This window comes from Palaemon carinicauda, chromosome 34, assembly GCF_036898095.1.
Source record: "Palaemon carinicauda isolate YSFRI2023 chromosome 34, ASM3689809v2, whole genome shotgun sequence".
In the NCBI taxonomy this organism is placed as follows: Eukaryota; Metazoa; Arthropoda; class Malacostraca; order Decapoda; family Palaemonidae; genus Palaemon; species Palaemon carinicauda.
Window position 1 is genome coordinate 1,810,440 of NC_090758.1, and position 23,247 is coordinate 1,833,686.

At 32.0% G+C, this 23,247-nt stretch overlaps 1 protein-coding gene across 1 annotated transcript; it reads left to right on the top strand.

Moving 5' to 3' along the window:
- Positions 1–3,581: 3,581 nt before the first annotated feature.
- Positions 3,582–22,939, top strand: LOC137626534 (uncharacterized). Its single transcript, XM_068357578.1, has 4 exons — positions 3,582–3,790; positions 14,542–14,593; positions 15,426–15,499; positions 22,753–22,939. The coding sequence occupies exons 1-4, from the start codon at positions 3,582–3,584 to the stop codon at positions 22,937–22,939; spliced, it is 522 nt and encodes a 173-aa protein (XP_068213679.1).
- The last annotated feature ends 308 nt before the right edge of the window (positions 22,940–23,247 follow it).

Sequence of the window (23,247 nt, forward strand, 5' to 3'; positions counted from 1 at the left end):
CATGAAATCAATATGCAATATTGATACGTAACAAATTAGATATAACAAAATTAATTTGTTTTGTCATGAATTGAATTTCGTAATTTTTTTTTACCTATTCAGCGCATCCTGACAGTGTGAGAAGGATTCCTGGAATCCGGTTTCTGCCCACCGAAGAGAAACCCTGCATAGGATATTGGCCAGAGAGGAACAGACGAATATTGCATTTCTAAGACGGTTTTTTTTACCTGATTCAAACTCTGCTGAACGAAACTATTTTTGTTACTCTATTGAACGAGACTTTTTAATAAATCGATTTATAACAAAAACTTTGGTTTTTAGATTCGGGTAATAGTCAATTACATTCGTGGCATGGTTGGTTTCGTCCTGGCCTTTCATCAGAAGGGGCTAGCGTTCGATCCCAAGTATGAGGTAGAACTTTATTTCTATTTGAACACGATGCTTGTGTTTATATATATATATATATATATATATATATGATTGTGCTTCTAAGGAATCAATACGAACATTAGTCCTAAATCCCAAGGTAAAGTCTTCTCTTTATCTTGAAGACAAATGGCTATTTTCTCTTAATAATATCCCCATTTACTGTTATGTCCAGCAATTACCATAAAGATTGCTGGAAATTTTCCTGAATCTTTTCATAAAAATATTCTGGTTTAGTTTTTTTTTTCATGTTTTAACATTAAGTCTAAATGTATTTTTATATTTCTAATTTAAGCCTATTTTTTAGTATTATTGTTTTTCCATTATTAAAGTTATTGCTATTATCAAAGTTGACGTTTCTGCGTCATCATTATGCAAATCTATGTATTCATCCAAGATTTATTCATTTTTGTAATAATCTATGGAGTAGGTCGCAAGACCCATGCATTGACTTAATATAGTGCAAGGGAATTTTATTCCAGAAGTTTGTTCCCATCTTGGCATTCATCAACCCCACTACAAACCTGAACGAAATCAAGTGTCGTTTAAATTAGTACAAAGAAAAACGAGAATCAATGAATACTTTTATTTAATATTTATTTAATCATTCCTATTATTTTACTTATCTATTCATTTACCTTTTTTATTTATATATGTATTTCATAATTCCATTTTCGGTTTATTTATTATTTTCATAAACGATTTTCATATATAAATGAAACTATAGCTGTCCCCCCCCCCCCTCCGAAGTAGGCAACTTTGAGGGGTGGTTCCTTAGGGAGTTTCCTAAGGACCATAATTGTCGTTAGGACTTCACGCCTTTTGGCGGGGTGGGGGGTGGGGGGGAGGGGTGGAGGGTCCTCCAAAGGGAAGGCTGGAGAAGGATACAAAGGAAAGGAGGAATAATGATGCAGGGGGTAGATGGGAATTGGTAAATACTGTAGAAGGGAAATATAAGAATATACTGATAGAGGGAAAGGATGTATATTATTATTATTATTATTATTATTATTATTATTATTATTATTATTATTATTATCATTATTATTATTATTATTATTATTATTATTATTATTATTATTATTATTAGTCTTTTCTGTTCGTGTTTTGAGTAATTTATATTATTTTTGTTAAATTTTTTCTGTGTTTTGATTTTACATCTTTCCATAGATCTTTTGACATATCTAGATGTCATTTGTCATGTAAATTAAATTTTTTCAGACTTCAGACTAAGTATTATGAATATATGCATTTACTTTTATTAAATTTCTCAGATAATCTAGAGAGAGAGAGAGGAGAGAGAGAGAGAGAGAGAGAGAGAGAGAGAGAGAGCTAATCAACATCCAGCATTGTCTTGGGAAGTTTTTCCATAAAATGAACAAAGGATATTTCGGTCAAGTTTCGGAGAAAGGAAAGTCCACAGGGGGTTGGGGTGGGAGGGCAGGAGGGTTGGTAGAGAGGGGGAAGGGGAGGACGAGTGTGGAGGGGTGAGGAGAGGGTAAGGAAGGTATAGTAGAGCATCCTTATTCAAGGAACTATCCCTCAAAAAATTTATATTTTCCTGTCTTATGCAAACACACACCCTCTCTCTCTCTCTCTCTCTCTCTCTCTCTCTCTCTCTCTCTCTCCTTGTTCCCAAGAGGAAATAAATAGTATTCTTTGCAATTGCTCCTCCCAAATGCAAATAATGACTTTCCTTTGTAGTTTCGAATGGATATGAACAGACAAGGATACCAGGGGTTGTCTGGGGAGAGAGAGAGAGAGAGAGAGAGAGAGAGAGAGAGAGAGAGGATAAAAATGATGAATAAGAATATCTTATCAATGTTTTGAAATCTTTGACTTTTCACTTATAATGATATCAAACATTTTAAGTACTTGATTTCTCTCTCTCTCTCTCTCTCTCTCTCTCTCTCTCTTCTCTCTCTCTCTCTCAGCTGAAACCCACAACCCTTAACTAACAACTAGATACATTTTCCAGACATTAGATCATCTGATACACAATGCATCTTAAGACACTTCCACCTTCCTTACTCCTCTTTGACTCTGGGGACAGAATGTGAATCTGTTCTATTACGATAATAGATCACAAATAGACAGACACAGAAAGCATAAACATCCGGCACTTTCAATTAACAAGTTAAATATGTAAAAAATTCAATTATCCATTAGTACATGCAAAAAGAAACTTATTTTTTTCCTTTTCAACCAAACCATTAGCAATTCCAACACTAAAAGGAGAAAACAATATTTTTTTTTTCTTTTAAAATTACTGGAGCTGAAACAAAGTCAGTGCTTTTTCTCTTTGTTGCTTTCTGAAAAAAAAAGATTAGTTTAGGATTTGTATTCTATATTTTAAGACTAATTAGAGAAGCATAATTACATTTTTTTAGATTTTAATGGACACGCTTGTAAGAACAGGAATCTTAAGTGAAACAATTATTCTGCTTGAAGGATTTATCTTATAGTTTATTAATTTCCTTATTTCCTTAGCTCACTGAGCTACTTTTTTCCCTGTTGGAGCTCTTGGGTTTAGAGCATCTTGCTTTTCCAACTATTGTAGCTTAGCAAGTTATTATAATAATAATAATAATAATAATAATAATAATAATAATAATAATAATAATAATAATAATAATAATACAACAAACATTACTTATCCAATCTTCTTTTCCTACCTCCTTCTCTTCTTGTACATATCATAATATAAAGAATGCTTACTTAATTTAACCAGTGATCCATTGAAAGAATTTCCATAAAAGTTGTTGCTCTGATCCAGGGACATCAACAACATCAAGCTTATAATCAGGTTCCTGAACTCAAATGCTTGAAAGAGACCTTATCAACTGGATACCAGTGGCAATAAAGCTTTATAATAAAACTATCTAACCTCATCTTAAATCTACATTTGTATGTCTGAGATAAATATCTCAATGAAATAGCTCGTAACATAAAAGGCTCACATTCTGAAACAGTGAAACAGTTTTTCACATAAGAAATAAAGTAAATTCATTTCATGTATTCCATAAGTCCATAAATGCATATACAGATTCATTTCTAAAGGTTTCGAAATTGTTATTATGGATAAAAATGATAAATTAAAGACAAGAATAGAAATAATCATCAAATAGGCTTGCACTTTACCTCTGAAGTCAGTCATGGATTATGTTAGGGACACCAGAGAAGAGGAAGAGGAGGAGGAGGAGGAGGTGGAGGAGAAGGGGGAGGAAGAAGGGGAGGAGGGGGAAGAGGAGGAGCAGGAAGAAGAAGAGGAGGAAGAGAAGGAGGAGGAAGAAGAGAAGGAGGAAGAGGAGGAGGAGGCGAAGGAAGAGAAGGGAATTACTGCTAAGAAGAAGAATATCCCTCCGTGAGAACCTTAGGTAAAATATGAGGATTTTCTCTCTCTCGAACGACGTTTACTGTCACTAACTGAACAACTCAACTTACACTCTATGGGCATTTGATCGTATTTTTTAAACTCTTGCGTTCAATTTTGACAATGAATCTGCTTTTTTGTCTATGAAATTGAGTAAAAATAACGTATAAACGACGGGGCTTCAATAACTGGATATTTCCCAACGAGCCAATACTCGTTACCTAAATTACATTTGCTCGTAACCCAATTTCCACATATCAGTTACTTGTACCCTGAGCTACATCTGTATATGTGTTTACATATATAAATCTAAACCTAAATCTTTTGACTGCATGTCTAGATCTGCATATCTAACTAGAAGCTTCATTTATAATGTTTGCATTCGTATATGTAACTAAAAGCTTCATATATCATTTCTACATTCGTATGTGTAACTAAAAGCTTCATTTAGTATGTTTCCAATCGTATGTCTAACAAAATGCAAAATTTTCTGCCGAAATCTTTTTCTTATCGAGTCTTGTTTACAATTGTTTTTCCTCTCATTCTTTTTTCTCTGCATGGACATAATTCCCTGTGGGAATAAAAAAAAACAATAAAGAGAAGAGAGAAGGGAGTGAGAATAAAGGTAGGCTGTTGGATAGGCTTCAGTAAAGGTATCCGACACCTGTTGTTGGCTGGGAAAGAATTTGACACCAAACCTGACTGGAGAGGGACTCGGATTCTTTGTCAAGTAACAATAGAACGATATGAACCTTTAACTTTTTGTTACTATCTATCTCTCTCTCTCTCTCCTCTCTCTCTCTCTCTCTCTCTCTCTCTTCTAAATCTAGTCAAAATCTTAATTTTTAATACTTGCCACAATATTTTCTGAAACTATATGTTTTAAGAAATCATAAAAGAGATATAATAGTGTTTAGCTTGTATATGTATTCAAAGTTGTGCAAAGAGCTCTCTCTCTCTCTCTCTCTCTCTCTCTCTCTCTCTCTCTCAGCACATCAATTATCAGAACCAACACTACTCTTTCTAGTTGAGTCTAATATATCACTAGCATTTACTGTATACCCATGATATTCTTACAACCTAAATCCTCAACTAGCAACCTTTCCTCGAGATAATTCCCTAACCGTCAACTCTTTCTACCTGTTGCTAATGGGCTGAAAGAATCAGAATCCAAAATTGCTGAAAGAGAACGCAATCAAGGATTGCTGGAAACCCTTAATGAGTTTTTAATTGCTCTCAAGAAGTATGAAATGATCTACTTTACTGAAGACATTGGAGAGGATTTTGTGTTTTGAATTTGATTTTAAATCATTAATTGTGGCTCTGGCATTTCTGTTTTATTTCGTTTTGTTAACGCTGTATCTTATGAAATTCTCCTTTCAATGTCTCTATTAATATAAAATATCATGTTTGCTTTATCAAGGTGATAAAATATTCATTGTAATACGTCATTATTTCAATAAATACAAAATATATACAAAGGTTTTTAGACTTACCTTTTAAAAACCAAAACCTCAAATACGAGAAATATGAGATTTAACATGTATTAAGTTTTCCTATTGACCTAGAGAATATAGTCCTCATATTCTTAAATAATGTCATTTTGAAATTAAAAAAAAAATGTATTACTTAGAAGAATAATCCAAAGCTCATTAAGGCCTTTGATAGATCCTTAATTACATTTCAATCATTAATCAAGAAAATGATGTCGTTATGATCAGGAGTTTCTAATTAGGAATTTAACTCAATGAAAAGAGATTACAGCAGAGAGAGAGAGAGAGAGAGAGAGAGAGGAGAGAGAGAGAGGGCAAATATATTTTTATTAATGGTATAAGATTAATGGAGAGACAGATAAAGAGTAAAAAGAATATCTTTAATAATAGCATAGAATAGTGGAGAGAGAGAGAGAGAGAGAGAGAGAGAGAGAGAGAGAGAGAGAGAGATAAAAATCTATGACAATGATACGGAATAGTTCAATGAGTGAAAGAATATAATTATGATAATGATATAAGAATGATGAAGAGAGAGAGAGAGAGAGAGAGAGAGAGAGAGAGAGAGAGAGAGAGAGAGAGACGTATTACAATTTTAGCATTCTGGTCAGTTAATAGAAAGAAATGAGACAGTAAAGGTGTTCTGTCTCTGCCTTTGACAGTAAGGGGAACAGACGGGAGACTGTTAATCTTAATGTTAGAAATTGGACATTTAACGTTAGGAAGCTGGATTGGATTGACGGAGATTCTCTCTCTCTCTCTCTCTCTCTCTCTCTCTCTCTCTCTCTCTCTTCTTCTTCTTCTTCTTCTTCTTTAGCGAGGAATCATATCAACTTCTCAGTCACACTGAATGGAAATCTTTTCAACGTCTCCCCCTTTCCTCCAGTCCCTTCCTTTTCGTCAAGATATTGGATTGATCTCAAATCTTAATGAATAAAAAGAAGAGAGAAGAAAAGAATATGCTAAATGGGAAGAAGAGCTATCACACGGGAACGTCTTCTCTTCCCTAACCTGGGAGGAGAAGGATCTTTTCCTATTATCAGATTCCAGACGAAAGTGATCAAGATATATAGTTACTCTGAAGGGAGTAATGTTTAACTTTCCATAGAATACGGAGGGCCGCTGGCACTGGCAATCCTATATTCTCATGTAGGAAGAGTTCCAGAATTGTTTCCAGTTTTCAGAAAATTCGCTATTTTTGGATTCCACTGAAAACATATGTGATTAAGTTATTTTTAAATGTGCTTTGAATAGAGGCTGATGGAGGGACAATCTGAAATCCTTATCGTATTTGAGTTCAGGAATTTTTTTTATCTTTCCAGATTCCCGAGGAGATAAAATTAAAGAGATGTCGTTCGAAAGCAGTCTTTTCTTCGTGCTTGGAATACAGAGGCCGATGGAAGAGGCAACTATAGGAGGTTAGCTTTCCCAATATTTATTTCAATAACTGAAATAGTTCCAAAAAAATTTCCATTCCTCAAAAAAAAATATTTGCCAAAAAAGATTTTCCTTTTTTTTTCTGGTTTCAGACAAAAACAATTAGGAGGTAATGTTTGATTAGGAACAATACACAAAAGAGCTTTCAATGGAGTCCAATGGTGTTTGAAACCATTTAGGTTTATCTACCCACTTTCCATTGTATATAAAAGTAATCAGTTATGATTTGTTGATCAAAATATCACTAATCTTTATCGAAAAAATTTAGTGTTCATATTATTAGATTAAGTAACTTTTTATATTTTAATTCAAATATATCTACAGATTGCTAACTAAATATGACTGCTCAGATTACCAAATGGTAACCAAAGTAATTCTGGAAATTAACTTGAAAAATAACCTTAAAGTTATAATCCAAAACTTTTAATAAAAATATCGTCCAGAATAACTACTGAATAATTGTGGTCTAAAAAAAAAAAAAAAAAAAAAAAAAAAACGTGATACGTTCTTCCTTTACTCTGCGAATGATACATAAAATAAAACTTTTCATTTTAAAATGAATTAAAAGAGAATACACTTTTAATCTGCCGTGTTTTTATTCCCTGTATACTTAAGCATTTAATTTGTTCCCCCATTAAGTGCAGACTCTGTTTCTAAGACCTTTTGTTTTAAAAAAAAAAAATTCCATTTGTTTGTCGTCATTCAAATCCCCAAAAGCATAATGGCCCCCCAGTCGTTTTCGAAATTACAAAGAGAACAATTTATTTACTTTTCGGGGGTCGTAATAATGGCTCCTGCAAGCACAAGGCAACAGGAGGTGAGGTTTCTTAGGGGGGTCCTTGAAACAATGACCTTTGACCCCCCCCCCCCCCCCCAAACCCCCACACCACGAACCCAACACCCTTTTAAAAATTTCATATCCTGAGGATTAATTTGCCAAGAAAAGTCTTTTTTGTTTCTCTCTATTGTTCGGTTTCGGGGAAGAGATTCGAAGAGAATGCTGGATGTTCTCTCTCTCTCTCTCTCTCTCTCTCTCTCTCTCTCTCTCTCTCTCCTCTCTCAAATTTATGCAATTTATATGAATTTAATAACTTTTGTATATTTTTTGTAGAATACATATGAAGAGCCTTAATCTATCCCTAAACCTTATTTACCCAACAAACAAAATGTTTGTATATATGCTTGTGTGTTTGTGAGACATAATTATTTCATACACAAACACATGTACTACAAACCTTCACAAAGGGAATTGACCGTAACTGAAACATTTCCGGCCAATTCCGACCTTTGTCGATCGTCGGTGTGTAGAGAAAGAAGACCATTTAATATCGTCGCTCTGCAAATATGTCGGAGCCAAAAGTGCGACACACTCACCTTCGCTTTGATTCTTTGCCTCCTGACCTCAGGGCAACAAAGGCGGACTTTGCTTTTGACTACGACGGAAAATGGAGGAACACAGAGGAATGATGGAACGGGAGGGGGGATCTGAATTCCTACTTTGGGGTTCGTGAAGAAAGAGTCAAGAGGATTAGGAAGGTCTTCCTTCCTTCCTCTTGGGTGATATGTTAATGATTCTGATGATGCGTAGAATAGTTGAGAGAGAGAGAGAGAGAGAGAGAGAGAGAGAGAGAGAGAGAGAGAGAGAAAGAGAGAGAGAGAGAGAGAGAGAGAGAGAGAGAAAGAGAGAGAGAGAGAGAGAGAGAGAGAGGTAGTACATTAGATAGTTTTTCAGTGCAGAAATCATATTTTAAACATATATAGTTAACGAATGTACTGAGCTCTTAACACTCGCCAGAAGTATCTAACTTTGAGAAGCAATACAAATCATCATACCGTTGAGAGAATGATACCCTTATTGAGAAACAATACTGTTGTTGTTTACAACCTCGAAAACAACAAATAATTGAGACAAAAGGCCCATTTTTGGGGAGCTTGGACAATCCATGCAGTAATGGACTGTATCATAAATCGACTACATTTTCCATAACATGAGACGGTGCCATTTTTTAGGAACTACTTGCATTTTTAGGATGTAAAGTCTTTGGTGATTCCAAAGATGTGGCACAGTTACAGCAGTGCTGCCATAGTTCTTATAAACCAGAATGAGGTCGAAGCTATTCCTTTTTCGGTCCAATTATGGTTTGTAACATAAGAATTAAATCTAGATGTTGGAAACAATTAGAACAGTGTTGTACCTGTCTTTCAAAATATACAATTTATTTTCTCTATTCTCTGGTCTTATATGGTTTTGGACGTAACGTTGCCATGTGCTTCACAATGGAAAGTTACTTTTCGTAATACCAACAAAAAATGTTTGTTAAAGAGTTTTATTTGGTCCATATACTCGTATCAATGTTTTAATCCTTAGAATTTGGCAACATCTGCATCATTTTACAAACTTTTTAGTAAAAACTTTAGGTTTTGTAGGCTAACAGCAATGACATATCTTCCTCGGTCCCCTAATCTCTATTAAAGTTAGTTACTGGGATACAGAGATGTGGCAACAGGTGGTGCAGTTGTGCCATATATCTCATTGTGTAACGTTTAACATCTCGATTTCCCAGATATTTTTATCCCGAAAGAAATTATTTTAAATAACATCAAGTATTACTCCCAAGCACAATTTCATTCATCACTGAGTTTTAGGATTATGTTTTGAATTGAGCAAGAGCTTTAAAACCTGCAGCGAAATAAACACAAACAACAAATAAAAGATAATAGTTATCTAAAAGAAATTTTTGGCAACAATGAGTTGCCATTGTTCTCCAAGAAGCTCGATTATAAAACTCTGCCATTCATCGTGGAATGAAAGACTGAAAGAGGGGAAGAGTAATAACGATGGAAGAAGAGAAATATATTAACAGAATGGAGATATAAATGGTGAAAACTGTATGTTAATGGTAATAGCAATACTGATATTATTAATGTTTTTCTATAAGGGTAGGAACATAATTAAATAACAATTCAAAATAATAATAATAATAATAATAATAATAATAATAATAATAATAATAATAATAATAATAATAATAATAATAATAATAATGAGGAGCTTCATCATAACGATGATAAAAATATTGTAAAAAACTAATTATTATTGCATTTTTATTAACCTTCAAAGTAACAGCAAATTCTTGTGGGCCACTGAACTAAACAAAAACTTAGCCAAAGCATTAGGCCTATATTTCATAATCAAATAAAACTAAAAAGACCACATCTTACCTTAATGTATCAGATTTATATAGGCCTCTACAACCGTCATTTCTTTTGTCAGAATCCATTAAAGAGTTTTCTTTCTAAGGTAAACTTTTAACAGAGTTGGAAAACCTGTAAGACTTTTTTTGAGAACATATTCCGCCAAATGGAATTTCAGTTGTTAAAATATTTTATAATGTATATTAATAAGATTTATGAATATGTAAAAAAGATACATATGATATATAATGAGTAATATTTTTTTGGAAATGATGAATGTATGTTGAAAATGTGAATGTGATATATGATGACAATAAATAATTTCTTTCCGATTTTTAACGATTTTTTATGGTAGATATGATTTCATTCTTGGAAATAAACCAGTTATTAAGGCAACTATATATATTTTATGACAATTAATTACATCTTTATTGCATTCCTATATAGCTAGTCGGGTTTGCTGGCAGAAGGCAGAGAGAAAAATAATTAGCATAATGTTTAAATTGAAAATTAACAATTAGAGAAATGTCTTTAGTTTCTATGAATTAGGCGTCTTTCTTTTATTCTAATCTCTCTCTCTCTCTCCTCTCTCTCTCTCTCTCTCTCTCTCTCTCTTTGTATATATATACACACACACATATATATATATATATATATATAATATATATTTCCTTGTCAGGCACATGGCTACTCGGTCTCTCCCAGTCCCTAGGGTAGGGGGTGAGTTAGAATAGTCATATCGTGGTGAGGAGAGGTACCCCCGAGAGGTACACTTGGAAACAACAATCTTCCTCAAATTACCAAAACTGTCGTGAATGGGTTGAATATGTCTGTGCGTGTGTGTGTGTGCATATTTAATGGACTGATAATAGCCAAAATAGCGTGGCTTAACCGAGAAGGGTAAATTTTCCACTAAATCCCTATGATGTCCTGGCGGTCTACTGATAATTATCCCCGAAATCAATCCAAACAATAGCTGTAAAGGCTCAAGTCCGTTTTCTATGCAATCCATTGTGTCATGGTTGAGCTGAGGAGAGATATACGTACTTGGTAGTGAGAGTATTGTGGTAGGTTGTTGCTAAGAGGCAAAATGGGTAGCGAATTGATAACAGGAACTTTATAGTTTTTACCAATAGGCTGAATTTTTTTTTTTTCTGATGATTCTTGAGATTTTGACGCCTTCTTTAATAATTCTTCCATGTCTCTGGCTCCTTATGGGCACTTGAGGTTCCTGTTTTTCCCCTCATCATGTCTCAGAAAAATTTTGTCCTTCCTATGTGTCCCTAGACCCCGAGATAATTTATAAATGTCCTTAAGACATTCTTATGGTTCATCTTGAAGACTTCATAGGGAAGCTCTTAGCCTCCATCCTGAAGTGTCCTTATGGATATCAGTAAAGTCCATCTCTGTGTCCTTAGGGAACTCTTCAGGCTCTATTTTGAAGTCCAATTGAGGAAGTCATTGGCTTCATCTTAACGTGTCCTTAGGGAAAGCAGTAGCAGCAGGCTTCATCTTTAAATATCTTTATGAACTTCTTAGGATCTAATTTAAAGTGTCCTCATGAATGTCCTTAGCCTTCATATTCAAGTGTCTTTAGGAAAGTTCTCAGGCTCTGTCTGTAAGTATCCTCAGGGAAGTCTTATGGTCCAATATCTCAGTGTCCTTAGGTAAGCTTTCAGGTTCCACCCTCTTGTTTACATAAGTTGGAAGAGAACAGTTGTCCTTTCCTGTATATTTCAAAGAGTTTTATATCCTCAGCTGTTGTAAGCCCTGAAGGGGGTTAAGTACAAGATATAGTTGCATTATTGAATGGAAGGAAAGGTGATACATGAGACAGTAGGACTTGAAGTGGTATAATATGAATTTCTATCCCCAGGGAAAATAAAGTTTTATTTCCTATTATGTGTTGAGGAAGTTATTTTTAAATTACATCCATATTTCCCTTAAACTATAAATATCCCTGATTAAGCACTTAATGTATGAAATGTTCATCATCAGCCTTAGTTCAATTTAAAAAGAATATCCTAATAGTTGTGTCTAAGTTTTCATTAGCCTAATATTATATTTTTTTAAGTATTTCATGTTTTATTACTTCTTGATTTCCTTCATCTATTTTGACAGCTTATTTTTTCATTCCTATAAAATTCCATTCATACTTATTGGACATTTTGCATATATCTACCTTTCCATTTCCCAACTTCATTTTCTTATTCTTTCTATTTTTTCTCTTCTTCATCTGTTCCAACTGTTCAATTAATTATATGGAAGTCACCATGTCTGTTTTGTTTCCGTTACCTTCCTCCCAAATAATTTCTCTCCTGCTATATTTGCTCTTTTTATAGTATTGAAGTTTCTCTTTCATTATTATAATTTTCTTGTTCGTTTTCTTTCTCGTTTTCACTAACTGTTTCCCCTTCTGTACTTACTATTCACTACAAATTTCTCAGCCAGGTCTATAACCCCCACTCTCTCTCTCTCTCTCTCTCTCTCTCTCTCTCTCTCAAGAACACAACCCTTCATCTTTACGGTAGATTCCAGCCAAAAGAAATTCGATTCCCTCTCTTGCCGTTGGGAAAAGCCATAAGAACGAAATCTCTCTCTCTCTCTCTCTCTCTCTCTCTCTCTCTCTCTCAGGAACACAATCCTTCATCTTTACGGTAGATTCCAGCCAAAAGAAATTCGATTCCCTCTCTTGCCGTTGGGAAAAGCCATAAGAACGAAATATCTCTCTCTCTCTCTCTCTCTCTCTCTCTCTCTCTCTCTCAGGAACACAATCCTTCATCTTTACGGTAGATTCCAGCCAAAAGAAATTCGATTCCCTCTCTTGCCGTTGGAAAAGCCATAAGAACGAAATCTCTCTCTCTCTCTCTCTCTCTCTCTCTCTCTCTCTCTCAGGAACACAATCCTTCATCTTTACGGTAGATTCCAGCCAAAAGAAATTCGATTCCCTCTCTTGCCGTTGGGAAAAGCCATAAGAACGAAATCTCTCTCTCTCTCTCTCTCTCTCTCTCTCTCTCTCTCAGTCCTAAGAAGCCATCGATCAATATCGGGAGTTGGGTAAATTTATTTGGTTTTATGGATATAGTGAGGTTTTATTCAATCCATTTATTCGCTTTAGTTTATTGTTGGGGTTTATGTTTACAATATCAATTCTGAATGTTAAAACATTTTCGTTTTATGAAATATATTTGTTCTAGTTAATTTTTTCCTTATTTCCTTTCCTCACTGGGCTATTTGTTCCCTGTTGTAGCTTTATAGCTTACTGCTTATACAAGTAGGGTTGCATTTTAGCTAGTGAAACAACAACAACAACAACAACAACAACAACAACACTATCAATAACAATAACAAGGATGAGAATAATAATAATAATAATAATAATAATAATAATAATAATAATAATTCCTGTTTATGAGACTTGATTTGCTTCATCGAATTAATTACTACTTAGCTAAGTATATGAGTTTAGGATATTTAACTTAACTTCTAGAATATATTATGTAAATCAGTTAATAGTTTCTTTGAAAAAAATAGTTGGTAAGATTAACTCTCTCTTCAGGGATTTTGTTAATTAATTTAATTTATTAATCAATAAAAGAAATATATAAATATTTAATGGATTTTTTTCGTATTTTGTAACTTATTCTAACAAAATTCATTTGTGTTCTCATAAACTGGATAAATTCTACTTGTTTTTCTGGATAATCTTTTACCCTTATCCTTCTGTCATATTCTCAATCCAAGTGAACGTTTACTCTTTTCAACAATATATATTTCAAGTATTCCAACTGGCTTTCATAATCCACATGACGAACTATACATGTTTTAGTTTATGAAATTTCAAAGTTATTTTAACAGGAAATGTAAAATATATAAAATTTGTAGTTTATAAAAGATTTTATTCGTTATATTGTCTATAAGGATTCTTCATTTTACTTGAGTAAGAATATTAATTTTTATTCAGTTTTATTTGTGGTTTAATCTGATTAATTGAATAGAGATATATAAATATGGAAAACATTTATTTATGGTTTATTTTTCATAGAATTTTGGAGAGAGAGAGAGAGAGAGAGAGAGAGAGAGAGAGAGAGAGAGAGTATAAAATATAGGTTAGGAAAACAGAATGAGAGAGATGGATATGAAAAAAAGTTAGGGAAACAATATGAGAGAGAGAGAGAGAGAGAGAGAGAGAGAGAGAGAGAGAGAGATATTATCTCCTAAAATTCATATCAAAATGGTTATGAAAGAAAGAAAAAAATCAATTCTTTTTGAAATATGAAAATAAAGTACATTGCAGAAGCGAACAACAGTTTTCCATTTGCTATTTTCTGTTTTATAAAATTATTATTATATGGATTAAATCATTCTTATGGTTCAACATATTATTGAGTAAAAGTTGAAGTAATTTGAAATCCTGCTTTAATTATCCTCTGAGGTTCTGATTTTCATTTTCTATTTGGAAAAAAAAAATAGATTTTGGAAATCAAGTCTGATTTTTTGACTTTGGAATTTAAAACAACAACAACATTTTCCATTAGAATATAAAAGCAAAATAAAAACAATAGTAATGCTATATTTTTGATATACCAGACTATATTTTTTCTTGTTATTATTCCGCAGGATATGTCAAGATTCCTTAAGGATATATAGCTTACTCGACTCCTACAGCAGTGTGAATAATGCAGGATCCAACGTTGCCTTACGGAAGGCGCTCACGAGAGAGAGAGAGAGAGAGAGAGAGAGAGAGAGAGAGAGAGAGAGAGATTTGATATGAAAATGGGAGGTAGATTTTGTCTGGCAGAGAGAGAGAGAGAGAGAGAGAGAGAGAGAGAGAGATGAAGTCTCAGTATTATCACAATATATAGTTTCCCTTTGGAAGCCATATAGACTGGAACCTTATCAATTTTACTAATCTTTTTATCAATCCTTTTGCATTAGTGCTTTATCAATCTTACACTGACTTTATCAAATCTTTTACATTATTGTTTTACAATCAATTATATTCAATTGCAAAGTTTCTTAACATGGTAACTTTCACAATATTACTTTATCAATCTGTTTATTTCAATACTTCAGCAAATGATAAGGTCAAAACACTTTTGCTCACTTGTATTTATGATAATTTTAATAAGTGTAATAATAATATTTCATACTTGATATTAATAGTTATAATATTTTACATTTAATATTATTTTTTATGATATGTAAAACTCCATAATAGTACCTATAATATTTAGGAGTTCAGAATCATATTTATAATATTCAATAGTTATTATATATTTATATCTATTTATAATGAACATTTTTGAATATTATAATTGTTCATATTTAATAGTCATATTTATAATATTCAATATTCAATGGAAATATTTATATCTAATACCCAATAATGAGTTATATATTTTCCATTATTTAATGATATTTATAAAAATTGTTAATATGTAATACTAATATCTATTTATAAAGTGACTTAATTTTTTTTTTGCATCTGACTTTATTTTCAGGATATTTCAGCCAATCAGTTACATTCCTCGGCAGAATTTAGAAGTTGGACAGCAAAAGGCAAGAAGGATATAAAGTAGGTGCAATCAGGGGAGGTAAGAATGCTCCAAAGACCATTGAGCAATATTGCCTGCAGTGCACCTTGTCATGAGCACTGATGATGGTGATCCCCACTAATATGTAATATATATATATATATATATATATATAATATATATATATAATTATATATATATATATAAATATATATATATATATATATATATAAATATATATATATATATATATACATATATATATTTATATATATATATATATATATATATACATATATATGTATATATGTATATTTATATATATATATATATATATATAGATGTTATATTTATATATATTTATATAAATATATATATATATATATTTATATAAATATATATATATATATATATATATAAATATATATATATATATATATATATCTCTCTCTCTCTCTCTATATATATATATATAATATATATATAAATATTTTATATAAATAATTATACATATATATATATATATATGTGTGTATCTTATATAATTTTATAAAATTTGCCCAACCTTTACATATCGTCGAATCTTAACTTAAAGACAACGGCTCCCCCTTACATGGAAGGGCTTTTTACACCTTAAGAATTATTGCCTCTTGTTCTTCTTCTTCATTTTCTTATTTATCCAGTCTACTACATAGTATCGGGGTGGGGAAGGAGATGGGAATGAGAGAGGGAAGTAATAAATAAGTTTTGGTGGTGTCTAGTGATCAGAAAAACGTTGGAGATTTCACTTGTGGTATTTTCTTATCTTCCGGATTTTCGGTGCATCGTATCAAGGGCAGTAAGGAAAGAGATTTTCCTCTGCATTTTGAAATATAATATTGAAAATATTGAAACTATCTCTCTCTCTCTCTCTCTCTCTCTCTCTCTCTCTCTCTCTCTCTCTCTCTCAAGAAACTTTCCCTAGTTGAAAATCTTTAAGATTCTTAAACACTCCCATACAGGATGAGATTAAACCTTGATGTTTTTTTTCTATGAATTCGAAATTAAGTTTTTTTTACTGGAAAGTTGCTCTGATTCTGTTTGTTTATTTGGGTGGGGGTAGATTGTGTGGGAGAAGGTTTGCGTGGGTGAGGTTTGTATGGGTGTTGAGAGTGGCTTTGCATAATTCCATGGACTTGAGATATCTTTTGGAATTTAGTTTGGGGAAAGTAGTTTTATAACTCATTATGTTATCGAGAGTAACTTTTTTTTTATACAGATATCATGAATACTGAATTCTAGTAAAATACATTTATTTTAATCATTTACTTTCTCTGTATATAAAAGTTGAAAAATCAATAATCACGCTTTTTGCAAACAAAACTTAAATTTTCATATATTCACTCGGAAGATATTTGTTTAATACCAGAGTACTTTGAAAATTCTAAAATAAAATCAATATTATTCTGATGAAATACGAAATTTTTACTTATTATATTTTCGAAATATTCATCTTCAAACAGAGTTTATTCGTTATGACGTGTTCTTTAAGTGTTTCAGCAAATATCTCTTAAAAATCTGAAACATCGAATGATCTAAATTATAATTAAAATGTGTTCGTCAAGGCTCAGTTCTCCATCTCCTTTTTAATATTATAATATTTTCTTCGTACCTAAAAAAATTCCGTCTTCCTGACATTAAACTTTTTCCAAGACTCTGGGGAGAAAATATCCTTACTTGAAGAGGTTCCTGACTTCTGCTGCTAAAAGAATTGTATTACGAAAGCTCTCTCTCTCTCTCTCTCTCTCTCTCTCTCTCTCTCTCTCTCTCTCTTTCTCTCTCTCTCTCTCTCAATCCAAAGTAATTCCCTCTTTCGTAGGAGTTGGTGTAATTCCCTGACACGACCCAATTCCCTTTCTTACTCAAGTCTCACTTCCCTTAACTGAGACAAATCGAATTCTATTAAGGAAGGAAATATTACGTCCTAAATCTCCCTCGATGGGTCAACCAGATTTCTTGCGGGTCACGTGGTCTGGGAGACGTTGGTCTTGGAAACGTTTTGTATTTAGCAGCCATATTTGTAAACGTTTGTTTAAGTGAAATAGAACTATTGACAAATGTTACGAAGGACGGACGCCATCATAGGAAACATTTGATAATGAAAAACCGTTTTTATTGCATAAACGTTCTTAATGAGAATACTGTGACATTGAATTTGCCTGTAGTTTTGTTGTATGTCATCAAACGTTTTGTAAAGTAAAATATCCTTTTGAAAAAACATCTGTTTGTTTGAAAACGTTTGTTAAAGTGAGACACAACTATGAAAATATGTTTGAAGAAACTTGTTTTATCATAGGCAATACTTGATAAGTAAAAAAAATATTTATACAATTTTATGACACTGAAAAATAGATGTGAAATTGAGGCTCGTCAGAAAAACGTTTTGTAGAGTAAAAAAATATTAATTGCGAAATACCTTAAATAGCAAAAAAATGTAAGATATCTTGACAGGTAAAAAGATTTAGGAACGTGGTACCATATTATAAACTTTATGTTGGTGAATGTTAATGAAAATGTTAATAATAAAAGGCCATATTTGAAAACGTTAAGGTTGGTGAATTATCTGTAAAACATATATATATATATATATATATATAAATATATATGTATACTGTATATATATATATATATATATATATTTATATATATATATTTATATCTATATCTATATATATATATATATATATCTATATATATATATATATATATTTATATATATATATATATATATATATGTATATATATATATATATATATACATATGTATGTATATATATATATATATATATATTCATATCTATATATATATATATATATATGTGTGTGTGTGTGTGTGTGTGTGTTTGTGTGTGCGCGCGAGCATGTACTGTATATATAAACATCAGCAACAATAAATGTAGCTGTTCTAATCCACTGCAGGACAAAGGCCTCATCATGTCTATGATGGGGTTATTTTCATAATCATGCTGGCCATTGTACATTAGTGATAGTTGTAGACTTTACTCTGATAGTTCATAGCAAGCCAACCTAGCATGAGTGTCCCTGACCAGTAGAGCTTTGCTGATCATGGTTATATTCAAACTCTTTCACCACGTTTATGTATATATATATATATATATATATATATATATCTCACTCTTCCATAAAACCGCATTACCTTCAAGAAATATACGAATACATTACTCTCCTTTTCCATAAAACCCCATATTCATTGATCATACTTCTCAACAAAGAAAAACACCTCATTTCTAATCATGGCTCGTGAAAAAGTACTATTTTATTTTATAAAATAATAATGTTTTCAAACGAAAAGCTTCAATTTTCTTTACACTATCGAGGGGTAAAATTATACCCCCACTTTCAACTCCTTAAGGAAAACATCTATGCAAAAATCAACATTATTTTTTCATAAAAAACTTAATAATTTATTCTCTAAAAAAAGAAAATTTCCTTAATGCATCCCCCAAAAAGGGTAAAATGTTAAAAGGACATCAAGGAACACCAAAGTAAAAGGGTCTCTCATCCCTCTAAGAGTGACATCATAGGATTGATTTGAGAGCAGGATCCTCCGATCCCCAGAAGTGTCTCCAGCTCCAGACCAAAACCTATATATTAACTTTAAATTTAGGGACTACTTAATTACCGTTACCAAAACATATTCGTGAAAAGAAATGAGCCTTATTTTATTTAGCTACCTAATTGTAGTGGCTAAAAATGTTCAATATTTAAAAACCTAGATATTAACATTGGATTTAGGTACTAATTAATCCCAGTAACCGAAGCATGTCTTGAAAAGAAATAAGTCCTAGTTTCATTAGCTACCTGATTAGGTGGCTAAAAGTGTTCTGTATTTCAGAACAAAGATATTAGCATTAACCATAAGAACTACTTAATCTTAGTAACTGAAGCTACCTCACTGCAGTGGCTAAAACATTTCTATATTTCAAAACCTAGATATTAACATTAAATTTAGGGACTACTTACTTACAGTGACTGAAGCATGTTCTTGAAAAGGAACTAGTTTAAAATATTAGTATTGAAATAGTATTATGATTGAAACGACCCAGAAAAGATTGAAATTCAAAGGCCGTTTTGCAGAAGTAGAAAAGAAACTATTTTTACAACTTTCATCTCTTACAGAATCTCTTTTGAAATAATTCCAAGATAAAAGTCTTTAATGGACGGGAGCCTTGTGTCTCTTTGATGACCTTTTTATTAAATTTTCCATTGTTCCTTTCCCATTAAAGGAAAGAAAAGGATATAAGAGAAATGTAAGATATCCTATAAAAAAATAAAAATATTTTCGCAAACGCAAATTGAGAAGGACGCTGCATTTTTTGCAAAGTGAAAATAGTTAGTGTAGAATTTGAGATGGTTTTAATTGAACCAAAACGTTAATAAATTTCTTTTTTGGGAAATTACATGGAAGGAAAATATTTTCAACATTTATTATTTTATGAATATTGTTATTGGTTTATTAAATGTTCCAAGTCATAATAACAGGATTTTGAGAGATTATTATTATTATTATTATTATTATTATTATTATTATTATTATTATTATTATTATTATTATTATTATTATTTTTATTATTATTATTATTATTATTATTATTATTATTATTATTATTATTATTATTATTATTATTATTATTATTATTATTATTATTATTATTATTATTTTCTAAGCTACAAACCTAGTTGGAAAAGCAGGATGCTATAAGCCCTGAAGCTCCAATAGGGAAAATAGCCTAGTAAAGAATGAAATACGGAAAAATTAAATTATTTCAAGAACAGTAACATCACCTAAACAAATATTTCATATGTAAACAAGAAAAAAATTAACAAAACAAGAGGAAGAGAAATAAGATAGAATAGTGTGTTTGAGTGTACCCTCAAGCCAGAAAAATTTATTCCAAGACACTGGAAAACTATGGTACAGAGGCTATGGCACTCCCAAGACTAGAGAACAATGGTTTGATTTTGGAGAGTCCTTTTCCCTAGAGGAGCTGGTTGCTATAGCTAAAGAGTCTCTTCTACCCTTACCAAGAGGAGAATAGCACTAAACAATTACAATGCAGTAGTTAACCCCTTGGGTGAAGAAAAATTGTTTTGTAATCTCAGTGTTGTCAGGTGTATGTGGACAGAGGAGAATATTTAAAGAATAGGCCAGAGTATTCGGTATGTGTGGAGGCAAAGGGAACATGGACCGTAACCAGAGAGAAGGATCCAATGTAGTACCGTCTGGCCAATCAAATGACCCCATAATTCCCTAGGGTAGTATCTCAACGGGTGGCTGGTGCCATGGCGAACCTATTACCCAGGCTAAGTGAATTTGAATTAGTGGCTATATATTTTATTAAAAAACCTTGAATATATATTACCTACATATATCATTTATTAATTTATTGAAAATAAAACCATGTAATTACCATGTACTGATCGAATTAATCTAGTTATGAGACGAACTAAAATTCAGTTTAGAGACACTGAAAAGGACCGTTAAATTAGATCATGTCAAAACTTTCCTGACTTTTTATAAATTAAAAATGAATGTTTCCAAACATCTATGAATTTGTTGATGTAACAAAGTAAAAAGGACAATTCCGATTACATTCAATGATGGATATTCAAATGTAATAGCTGATCATTCGAAAAGGTGTTAACTTCGGAGAGAAATTACAAAACCTTATCAACTTATTAAATTTGCTATAAAGGATGAAAGCTGACCACTTTACAAACTATAAAATCTATATAACTATGGAAAAGAATAAGAACTTTATATATATAATAGAAATACGGAAAAATATGAATTTTGTTTACATGACTAGCAATAAGGAAAATATACGAATTTTGTTAATAACTGCTAATAAAGAAAGAATAAACATGATTTTTTTTTATAAAACTGCCAATAAAGAAAAAAAATATGAATTTTGTTCATATAACTGCCAATAAAGAGAAAATATAATTTTCTTTAGATAACTGACGATAAGGAAATATATGATATTTTTTATATAACTGACAATAAAAAAAATATCATATATCATATAACTGCAATAGAGAATAAATATGATTTTCAATCATAAAATTGCCAATAAGGAAAAAATATGAATTTTGTTGACAGACAAAATAAGTTACCCAAATTCACTATTACGTGGAAATGCCCGTAAAATTAAAAGGAACAATTACTAAATGTATCATACCAAGAACTTAATAATCAATTTTCGTTCTGATTAACTCCGGAGCAAAATAGCTAAAATCTGAAAACTAATATTGGACTCAGTAATAAACATATTGAAATGAGTAATTAAAAGCCGGAGTGTTTTTCCAACTCCCCAGGCCTCGAAAATATCCAATTTTGTATCACTATTTGTTGTATGTTTAAAGGCCGCTCATGAATGGCAGAGGCAAGGGTCAGTGATAATACCATAAACTCTGACCATAATACATATGATTAGCTCCTAAGTCCCCTCTGAATCCAAGTTAGGACCCGGGAGGGCCAGGCATTGGCTGCTGATGTCTCAGCAAAAACCTACCATCCTTAGCTCACTTGGATGGTGAGGGAACTATGAGGGAACTAAGGGAACTATCAAGCTCTGGCGGGACTCGAACCCCAGCCCAGCAGATTACCAGGCATAGAAATTTCCAATAGGTTCCCACAGTCTATTAATAGAATATATTTTATAAAAGTTATATTAGAGCAGAAGCTTATTTCTTATTAAAAACTATTTTAGCTTAAATTAAGTCAAATTTAACTGCGAATTATTTTTGGGGACTATGAAGAGAAATTGCAAATTTAGGTAAAAGATTTTGAATTTTTTTAGTCCAAAGTTTATCATTATTATCATTAGCTAAACTATAACACTACTTGGAAAAGGAAGATGCTATAAGGGCTCCAACTGGGAAAAATTGCCCACTGGGGAAAGAAAGTAAGGAAATAGATAAACTATAAGAGAAGTAAATAACAATTGATGAAACATCTTAAAAACAGTAACAACATCAAAACAGATACTGCATCTATAAAATACAAAAAGACTTATGTCAGCCTGTTCAACATAAAATCATTTGCGGAAAGTTAGAACTTTTGAAGTTCTAACGGAAAGGTTATAGTTAAATGAAGCTTTTTCTTAATATTTTGGCTTATATCAGATTAAAATCCTTTACCCCACACTCGTTTTTAATACAAATGAACGAAAATCCTTGTAATCAAACCCATCCTAGATCAAATCTTACTAATAAGACTTCCCCTCCCCAGTCCCACTACTCAGATTGAGCGAAGGTTTCTGGGACTGTTGACAGTCATATCCCAAAGCAAAAACGCAATATCACCCCACCTTGTACTCGGTGGCACTTACACCTGGAATGCCTTGATACGTGACAAGGCCTCTCCACTTAGCAGTCGTGTCAGTGGTGTTTATACAGAGTATATCTCGTCCACTTGAGATACAACAGACGTGGGAATATGAGCTAGATGGCGTTCACTCTATTACATTTGACCTCTCTGTTTGGAGAGATTCCTTAACAGGACTTTCATATATCTTTTGGAGTTTTACTGGAAGGCTTATAAGATTCTCTTTCAACTGTAAATATATAATATATATTTTTCAAAGTATTTTGTAATTCAAATAACTGGCGTTTGCTAAGTTTTGGGATCATGATAGTTCATATCACCAGGTCTCCCAGTTCTAAATAAGGATTTGGTGGAGTCAGGATATAGAACGCTGGGCTTCCAGGTTCACTCCTAAAGATT